The 9,842-nt window shown below is 36.3% G+C and overlaps 1 protein-coding gene across 1 annotated transcript; it reads left to right on the top strand.

Moving 5' to 3' along the window:
• Window positions 1-4,489: 4,489 nt before the first annotated feature.
• Window positions 4,490-8,726, top strand: cldn2 (claudin 2). Its single transcript, XM_028030399.1, has 2 exons — window positions 4,490-5,086; window positions 6,471-8,726. Exon 2 carries the CDS (start codon window positions 6,495-6,497, stop codon window positions 7,311-7,313), a length of 819 nt encoding a protein of 272 aa, XP_027886200.1. The 5' UTR covers window positions 4,490-5,086; window positions 6,471-6,494; the 3' UTR covers window positions 7,314-8,726.
• Window positions 8,727-9,842: the final 1,116 nt, after the last annotated feature.

Here is a 9,842-nt window from a genome sequence, read left to right as displayed (position 1 = left end):
AGGGAGAAAAAATGAGACTAGACTACACACAGTCTGGCTCATTTTCCTGTTGTTTTCAACTTAAAAGTATGGAGTTATAAACCGAAATACATTTATATTCGCATCCCCTTTATCTCTCAATGGTACTACTTTTTTAATCGGACTGAACAAATCCCAGAAAGGGACGTTTTTCAAACACAGACATGATAATCCGCTTAGTCTTCTCATTTTCTATGTTTCAAAAACACTGAATCTTTTATGTGAATCAACTGAAATAACACAAAAAGTCACTCAATCATGTTTTATGTGTTTATAACCTTAATCAATTATTTTTGTATATTTTCACAGATTTCAACTCATTTGACACAACTAGCGCGTGGAATTTTTGGATTTTCAACATAATTTATAGTGGTAGGGGCGGGGACACTTTTCTCTTAATGCTGTGATTGGACGGTGGATCCATAATCATTTTAAGAGCTCCCTGATTGGGCAGTTTTGTTTCTCAAAGGTGTGGCCAGTTTGACAGTCCTTACCGCGAAGACCTCCGCTGCTGCACTGATTTACTGCTGGATAGAGCCCCAGAAAAAAAAAAAAAAACACATACCAATAAGGCGCATGCGCATTAGGACAGTATGCTAAGGCGGCACCCATATTGTGATAGGCATTTCTGTTGAAGCACACAAAAACTGTTGAGCCAGTCAGGTCCGTTTAGCCCAAGCAATGTGACTGTTTGGTCTGGGTTGATACTCTCAAGCATTAGTAGCACAAATAAGCACTTTGTCATTTCTATTTTCCATGACAATGAGATATAAATAAAGTTTAACTTACTTGCTTATTCCAAGTTAGAAATTGGTGTAAATATTCAGTAAACCGAGTCAAATCACTTTGACTCTTTTGCAGCATAATATTAGAAAGAAGTATTGTCTAAAAGAACTTTTAACCATACAGAAACTTTTTAAATGGCCTTCTCTTATCTTTAGTTTAATTTAGCTGACAATTTGTTTTTATTGTGTTTATTAGGAAAAAAGTGAAAATGAGAAAAGAAAAGAATTTCTGTATGATCTCGCAATGCCATGTTTTAAATGTTTAAGTATCAATAAACCATTTCGAAAGAAAATTTGTTTAAAAGTACTAGTTTAGAGACTATATCTGTTAATCACTGCATTGTCTTCCAAAAAAGCCACCAATCAGCCACTTTCCTTCAAAACAAACAAATTGTGCAAAGTGAAAAGTACGGGTTTCCTCTCGAGAAATTTTAGGCTGTAAGTTTTATTATGGCCACTAGAGGGAACTAAAGACCAGTTAAAGACTAAATACATTCAACTTGTATTTGGGACACCAAAGCTGAACGTGAATAGCCAGAGATACTGAACCTTTATTGGGCCAAATGCTTTTTAGTATGGCTTTGGATAGCACTCCAGGTACTTTGAAATATGTATATTTTGGGTGCACAAAATCTATGGTGTAAATATTACACATTTTGCATCCTACCTTTCTTACCTTCACGGCCACTAAAGATCAAAGGGGAAGTGGTGGTGGAGGAGGTGGAGGATTACAAATACCTGGGAGTTGTAATCGGCAACAGACTGGACTGGGCATCTAACACTGACGCTGTGTGCAAGAAGGGGATGAGCAGACTCTATTTTTTCAGGAAGCTGAGATCCTTCAATGTGTGCAGCAAGATGTTGGAGACCTTTTATCACAGTGTTGTTGCCGGTGCCATCTTCTTTGCTGCTGTGTGTTGGGGAAGCAGCATCAGAGCCAGCGACTCTAATAGACTGGACAAAATCATCAGGAAAGCTGGCTCTGTACTGGGACTAAGGCTGGAGTCCCTGGAAACTGTGGTGGAGAGGAGGACACTGAAGAAGGTTCTGTCTATTATGGACAATAAACAGCACCCTCTCCACCACATAGTGGACAGACAGCGGAGCACCTTCTCACATAGGCTGCTCCAGCTCAGCTGTCGTAGGGACAGATACAGGAAATTCTTCCTGCCACATGCCATCTCACTGTACAATAAAAGCTAAATCATTGTTCTGCACTAATCAGTCCAATTTTGCACAACTGCACTGTGGCACACGTGCTGTACATATATATACATATACATACTGTATCTGCATTTTTTTTAATCTTTGCGAGGACTGCTCTAAGCTGCTTTTTATATTGACAGCATGTTATATTTTATTTTGTCTACAATTGCTACTGAGTGGTGGTTGTTGTTGTGTCTTGTCTCTATGCTGCTGTAACTGCGAAATAATTTCCCTGCTGGGATGAATAAAGTAATTCTATTCTATTCTATTCTGTTCTAAGGCAGTGTCCATCAGGTGTTTACTATAGCAGTTCATAAGCTGCTAAAGTTTATGTATGAAAAATCTTGTAACTCGTATTAAATAAAATATGCCATCTTCTGACCAGTCTCAAATCAGTTCTGAAAATTATTTCTATTTGTCAGGGAACAATAATTGCAAACATCACAGAAAAGAAAGGAAAGAATAGATTATAAAATATCTTTCACGTTAGAATCACAACATTTATATCGGAAGTTAGCAGAAAATCAAATGACTATTAGATCTAGTCGCTAAAAGAATGAAAACTGATTAGTGACCTCACTCAATTAAACTACACATAAACAGTATATTTACATTACAACTGGACCAAGCTTCATGTCATCAAGCTTCTTGCCGATGATGTTATAGACTATTTGTGCAAGACCAAACAAATTAAAAATGTATGTTTGTTTCTCTGATTTACAGCAACTGACCAGCAGCCAGCTTCAACATAATAACAAAGGGTCACAAGCTGACCTGAGCAGGCTCATTGATATGCAGTGTGTCTATATAATGCCTCTCTGTGGTTCATAATAATGGCTTAGTGTTTCAGAGAGTGTGGACGTTGGCCTCTCAGTCTGCTTTGTACTGGAAGTGGCTGGATTACAACCTAATCCCATTATGATGATGTGGCCATGTGAGGCCTGGATGGAAGGATCAGAAACTGAAGACTCAAGTTTGGGAACTTAATCAGAAGCAAACCCAGTGACCAATAATGAATTTGTGAATAGGAAAAGCTTAAATAAATAAAAAAAACAAAAAAACAAACTGAGAAGTTTCACTTGCTCTCATCTTGGGATACACCAGCATGGTATGTAATGTTTATTTATGGAATTTCTCTCCAACTTTATTATCCTCTAGAAACCGACAAGCCAACAAACATATTTTAATTGATTAGGTACAGGCGGCTGCCAAGCTTGTCGTCAGCCTGAGCTGTAAATTCACATCTTATTATTGCAGCCTGCGAGCAGTTTGGGTATGGAATGTTGAATGTGCCAAAAAAGAGAAATCAGCAGTTACATTTCAGCTGAAAAATGAAACGTTTACAAAATATACAAAAGAAGTACTATTTCACATTCATGAGATCTTAATTATCCTCAGTGTTTCTGGAGAAATGAAATGTTTAATTTGACTTACTTTTGTGTTTTTCAAGTTTGTTTTTGAATTTTTAGTAGATGGTACTGACCTGTAGAATGTTTACTTCAGATTTAATTTATTTCTCTTATTAACAGTTTAATTATTAAATAAACAAACAAAAAAAAAAAAAACAATGAAAGAGACTAAATTGCTTTAGTATGTTTACGATACTATACATATTCATGGTCAATGTGCATCATTACAATAATTAATTTTGACATAACTCTGGTAGTTTTATGTATACATATATCTTCATAAAAAACTAATAAATGAAAGAAATAAGTAAGAGAAGGAGATAAAATGATTTATTAATATTTAATATTTGTTAACTCTTCAATATTCTGTTAAAAATAAATGATGCCAGTTGTACAGTAACTTAATTAATTTTCCTAAATTTAACTAAAACAGTCAAATTTAGGATATGACTATTTAAAACATTCCTGTTTAATTTATTATAAAGCCTTTAATAAGGGCATTATTTGTTATTATGCTCTTTTTAGCCTCCAATAAAGTCAAAGAATTTTAGTTATCACCTTTAAAACTAACAAAACATCAGGGGTATTGCTAGACATAAAGCTATACTGGGGAAAACAATAAATTACTATTAAAATAAAATTTGAGCTAGGAAGTAAAAATAAAGTTTATTTGTTTTTATTGTAAGGTGTATTCAGTTATTGCTAGCATAGGTGTTTTTATCACAGCACCTGTTTCAATAAGTTACTCAAGCATATAACTGGCAAACTAACTATATCCTGTTTAGGTTTGGCCATGCTGCAAGTGAAGATAATCTAGCAAAAACACATTTCTTGCAATATTTAGCTAATACTGTTAGCATATTTCAAATTTACCCAAATGTTTTTACATAATGCACATATATATGTATATATTTTTCTGGTAAAGTTAAAATATGACGAGTTATTAGCAATATCACTAATGAACTATAATTGTCATTTTTCCCCCCCCAGGAAGTTGCTGAGGCTTTTGCCTTCGTTCAAAAATACTGCTGACGTTGTAACAAAGGTTTGTTTTGGAGAGATGACAAATGAGAAAATGATTAAACCGACTGCCAGCAGGAATGCAAGTCGCTATCAGATCCAACAGTTTCAGTGTGTGTGTGTACATGACATTAGGTGAAGGTCTAAATGAGGGACACTGACCCAAATTTTAAATAAAGACACCAGAGCATCTGACCAACACAGAGATGAGAGACAGCAACAGAACAATGTGGAAGATTTCTTGTCCCACTTTCTTGTTTTCTTAAGAGGACCGTTTGTAAAATACAGAGCTTTGGATACATTCTTCAACAGAGTTAGTCCTAAAAGCGTTTTTTCTGACTCCGTTAGTCTGATCCAGGCTGTGCCATTCATCTGCAACACGACAGCTGCCACTATGTTAAGGACTGAGGAAGCAGTCAGAGTCTGATCCAGCAAGCAGAAAATATATTTCACAACTGGAGTAGCAGTAGCAGCAGGTTACACAGAAATACCAGTGGTGGACACAATCTGCACTGGCTGCAGGCTACATCTTTTCCTTCTGCCTCCTCATCGTCTGCAGCTGCAACTTCACCACCTGCAGCAAAGGAGCATTATTAAATCTTCAACAAATTCAGAGTCCGGCTCTCCCCTAACCTGCAGAAATCTCAGGTAATGCATGAAAAATGGATGATTGTGGAACATATTGGTCTATTTTCAGGCGAAACAGTGTTTTAACTCCTGAATGAAACAATATATATATATATATATATATATATATATATATATATATATATATATATATATATATATATATATATATATATATATATCACAGGACTTTGAACTTTGAAAGCGTTGGCATGAAATAAGATTTGGACGTCAGCATATCGGCGTTCATGAGCTGCATGCTGCTCAGAAGGAACAGAAAGATGATTTGGCAAAAAGTTTAGACGTCTACAAACATAGTCTGCCCCAAAGAGAGTAACGGTCACAGATTTAAGTATACGGAGGTCTAACAGTGCCACAGTATTAGAATACTTCAATCATTTAATACAAATGTAATGTGTCATAAATTATCCATGATTGAAAAAAAATATCAATAAAAATAGAATTAACTATGTTATTACTTTAAAAAAGATGTATTAATTTCTAAGAGAATGTACTTTATTTAAAAATGGTGTGGTGCAAGATATCATTAATTCATTTCCTTTTACATTTGCCTCAAGCATTTAAGTTAGTGGGTGGGACAAAACATGGATGGATGATAGTAATTCTTGACACACAAATCCTTCTTTATAAAATGTATTTGTTTCCATTCTGATGTCAGTCATGAATATTTATCTATAATTATGACATAATTAATTACCTTATGGCAATAAAGATTATTTTATGAAGGTAATAGATAATTTCTGACATGTCTATCATTTTTTTTATTAAAATGTAAATAAAACTGGAATATTTTATTTGACAAACTTCTCCACTGAATGAAAACAATTTTAAATCCAAACGTGGCAGAGGTTTAAATGCTTTTCAGCTTAACTGTATTCATAATCTAAACAGCATATTGACTTTCTTGCCATCTGATCAGAGGAAAAGTAAAGCAAGAACATAAGAAGGATGTTGGATGTACTTCACTTTTTTTTTTTTTTTAAAAAGACGTAAATATTTTTGTCATACGTGTATATTTGGCAAAATGAAATTAATAAAAAGTGGAAAGAAGTCATTTGCAATGCACATATTCCCAAAGGCACAGATACTCAAAAATTAAGCACTGTTGCACAATGTCGGCAATAAGGATATTTTGTCAACTTCTCTGTTTTCATAAAACAGAGTTTGGCAAATCAGTTTACAGAACTCAATGCTATCAAAGCTACCATGAAAAATCCTAATGACAGCAAACATAAAGAACTCATCAATATTCACTTGGTGGTTTTTGGGTGTCAGCATCCACAAACTTGTAACTTACAACTTGTTCTAGTAAAGAACTTGTACTATTGAGACATATTTTGTTTTGGTTTAATCTACTTGAACTTCTTTATGTGCTTCCTGTCAGATCTCCGTCTTTGCTGCTGTTGACATGGCATCACTAGCTCTGGAGCTGATGGGCTTCTTCTTGGGCCTCCTGGGCATGTTGGGAACCCTGGTCGCCACGGTGCTGCCCTACTGGCAAATTTCTGCTCACATCGGCTCTAACATAGTCACGGTTGTGGCAAACATGAGGGGCCTGTGGATGGAGTGCGTCTATCAGAGCACAGGGGCCTTCCAGTGTGAGACCTACAACTCCATGCTGGCTCTGCCGGCAGACCTCCAGGCTTCCCGCGCCCTCATGGTCATCTCTGTCGTGTTGTCCGTCCTTGCGATTGGCATGGCGTCTCTAGGGATGCAGTGCACTCTTTGCTTGGAGAATGCGGGGACGGTTAAGAGTCGTGTGGCTGGAGCTGGTGGGGTTTTGTTTCTCGCTGCAGGTTTCCTGTCTCTGGTACCCGTGTCATGGACCACGCATGAGGTCGTCCAGAGCTTCTACAGCCCAAACATACCAGCCGGCATGAAGTACGAGCTCGGCGAGTGCCTGTACCTCGGCCTGGCCTCCGCGCTCATCTCCATGCTGGGTGGCGGACTGCTGAGCGTCTCCTGCTGTGTGGAGGAGGAGGGCGGCAGGGGGAGGCGGCATGGGTTAGGATATCCGTACCCAGTTGGAGTTGGGATGTCTGGCACAGGCGCTCGGACAACTTCACAGACCTACCGCCACCCCACCCTGCAAATGGGGGCCGTCAACACAGCCAGCAGGGGGCAGACAATGGTCCGAAGTACTAGTACCTCAGAGTCCAGCGCTCAGGGGGCCCCAGGAGCTAAGAAGCCCACTGCAGCAGGATATGACATCACAGGATATGTGTAATACGGTTCCAATACTCCGTGAACTAAATGCCAAACACAACTTCAGATTATGTAAAGGTATATTGAATATGGAGGGAGCAGTTTAGTGGACTTTTGAAGTTATTTTCATTGTATCCATGAAGTTATTTTCATTGTGATGAAAGTGGTTTCTTTAAAGGAGAAGCACAGTGGCCCTGAAGTTCAAACCTCATCGACAAATCACTCAGACCTACCGCTTCTGTTTTGTTAAAGTCATTGTGTTTTCTAATTTGTAACTCTGCTGAGTTATTGATGTGTGTGTTTTTTTTTAAAATATATTATTATTGTATATAGTTAAAGTTGTGTTTTTAAATTTGTAGATTTGCTGAAGTGGTTTGCACTTCAGGGCCACCGTAGAACAAAACTTCTGTTTCCAAATCAGTTGGATTTAAGTCAGACTTCCTGGATGATTGGGAATATTTCATATTGTCAAAACCTCCAAGGTGTTTTTTTAACGTTTATTTCAGACCTTCTACAAGAACAAAGCAATCAGATGGCAAGACAACGAAGCAGAGTCAGCAAAAAAATAAATAGCAGATTAATAAATGTTCCAGGCTTCCCCTCTGCCTGTGATTCATCAGTAGGGGTGGGCGATGTGGACTTAGAATTTTTATCTCAGAAATTTGTGGTATTATTGTGATAACATTAAAATGTATGCTATAAAATTTCCACTAACTACCTTTTTTAGGTAACTGCATTGAGAATCCAACACAAATATTGATCTTAAAAAAACATTCCCATTTGAAATATGGAAATTGTGATTTATATCACATAACTGCACACAGCAGCAGAATTTACTGACATCGGTGGCCTTGTGGAACAAACTATAGAGAAAACAGTGAAAATAAAATTTCCAGTAATACTGTTAGCGTTGTTTTTTATTTCTCGTTAATTGAAATTTATTGAGACAATGATAAATCAAAAAAAAATTCTTATAAGAAGCTTTTCACAATAAATGATAAATGATATAGGTCGTTTATCCTTATTCATCAATTTCTTGTTGAAAAAATTGTAGATAGAAGTAAATACTTATATAATCCCACCCACTTTGTCTTTAGACATCTTTCCTCTACTTAACATCAGTAAAAACAATAACAATGAACAACTAATGAATTACATTACAAATAAAATTAAAATGTATAGTAATACAATAATTCTATTTAACATTCCGTTCTTGTCCTCATTCCTATACTAAACAAAAAACATCCACGTGTAATTTGAACAGTTTTAAGCTGTCACACTGCTTCAGCTGCATCTTGTTGTATGTGCTGGTAATACTGTTCAATTGAACCTGCCCCTCAAGTGATTCCTCCCTCACGAAGCTTGAATATTTTCCTGTACATTTCTTGGTAATAGATTAAAGTAAAGTCTTATCTTGCCTTGCTTTTCAAAAAAATGCTAGCTAGAGCAGTTTAAGAAGTAAAGTAAGCCAAAATAAAAATATATCACGTTTATATATAAATTCTTCACAAGAACAAGTTATAAGTGAAGAGTTTGGGCCCAGTTTGCGGATGCTGATACCAAACAACCACCAAATGAATGCTGATGAGTATTTTATGTTTGCAGTAATTATGATTTTTATGGGTTTTCAGAACCTCGACTAATCTCAACTCCTTAAAATCTTTCCCTTTAGTCCTCAGTCACAGTTAGGAGTCATTTTGATATGAAATCAGGGAAAATGCCAAAATATTAGTGTGCCTTAATGGAAAAAAAAAATGTGTAAAAGTGCTTGTTTTTTTAAGTATCGGTATAACGTTTTAGGGAATATGTGCATTGTAAATTACATTTTCCTCTTTTCACTATATTCACTTTGCCAAATTTACACATGTGACAAATATATTATATATATTCATGTCTTTTTTATTTGCAAATAAAGGTAAATTGCATTCAACATCTTTCTTGCATTCTTGCTTTATTTTTTCTCTCATATTTGCACATACAGCCACAGCTGCAGTTATTATAACTTACAACTTACCTAACACAGAGCTGAGGCCTTCAAAAGGAAGGTTCTTGCAGCCTACCTGCAGATAAAAGCGTAAAAGTGGAAGCCAATTGGAGGAATTGCCAACATGCTCATATCCAGACAAAATACTATGTCAAGTCTATTTCTACATCACATTTCAGCAACAAGGCAGTTCAAAGTGCTTTACAAAATAAAAGGCCATCTTTGTAATTATCTTTACGTGTCTCTGAAGGTGCAGGTCTGAGTTCCCAGCTGTAATAACTGAACTGACTCCTGATCGCTCCTCTTTAAGTAAAAAAATAACAACTTCAGTTTTTTTTCTTCTGTTCAGCTGGAGAAAGTTTTGAAACTGAACCGAAAACCAAAATGTATAAAATTCTGGGGCGGGTCACTTTACGCTACAGCAATGAAAAATGTATTTATTTTTAGGTGTTTTGTGGAAACGGTTGTATACCATAATAAACACTAAAATCTCCAAAACAACAAAACAATCCCTACAGAACACCCACAACCTTATTTGTAATTGCAAACAGAACCATTAAACGTGTT

Source organism: Xiphophorus couchianus, chromosome 11 (genome assembly GCF_001444195.1).
Source record: "Xiphophorus couchianus chromosome 11, X_couchianus-1.0, whole genome shotgun sequence".
Classification (NCBI taxonomy): domain Eukaryota; kingdom Metazoa; phylum Chordata; class Actinopteri; order Cyprinodontiformes; family Poeciliidae; genus Xiphophorus; species Xiphophorus couchianus.
This window is presented reverse-complemented; position numbering and strand designations above follow the sequence as displayed.

Coding starts and splice junctions, on each gene's coding strand:
- cldn2 (XM_028030399.1), top strand. CDS start 6,495: ATGGCATCACTAGCTCTGGAGCTGATGGGCTTCTTCTTGGGCCTCCTG.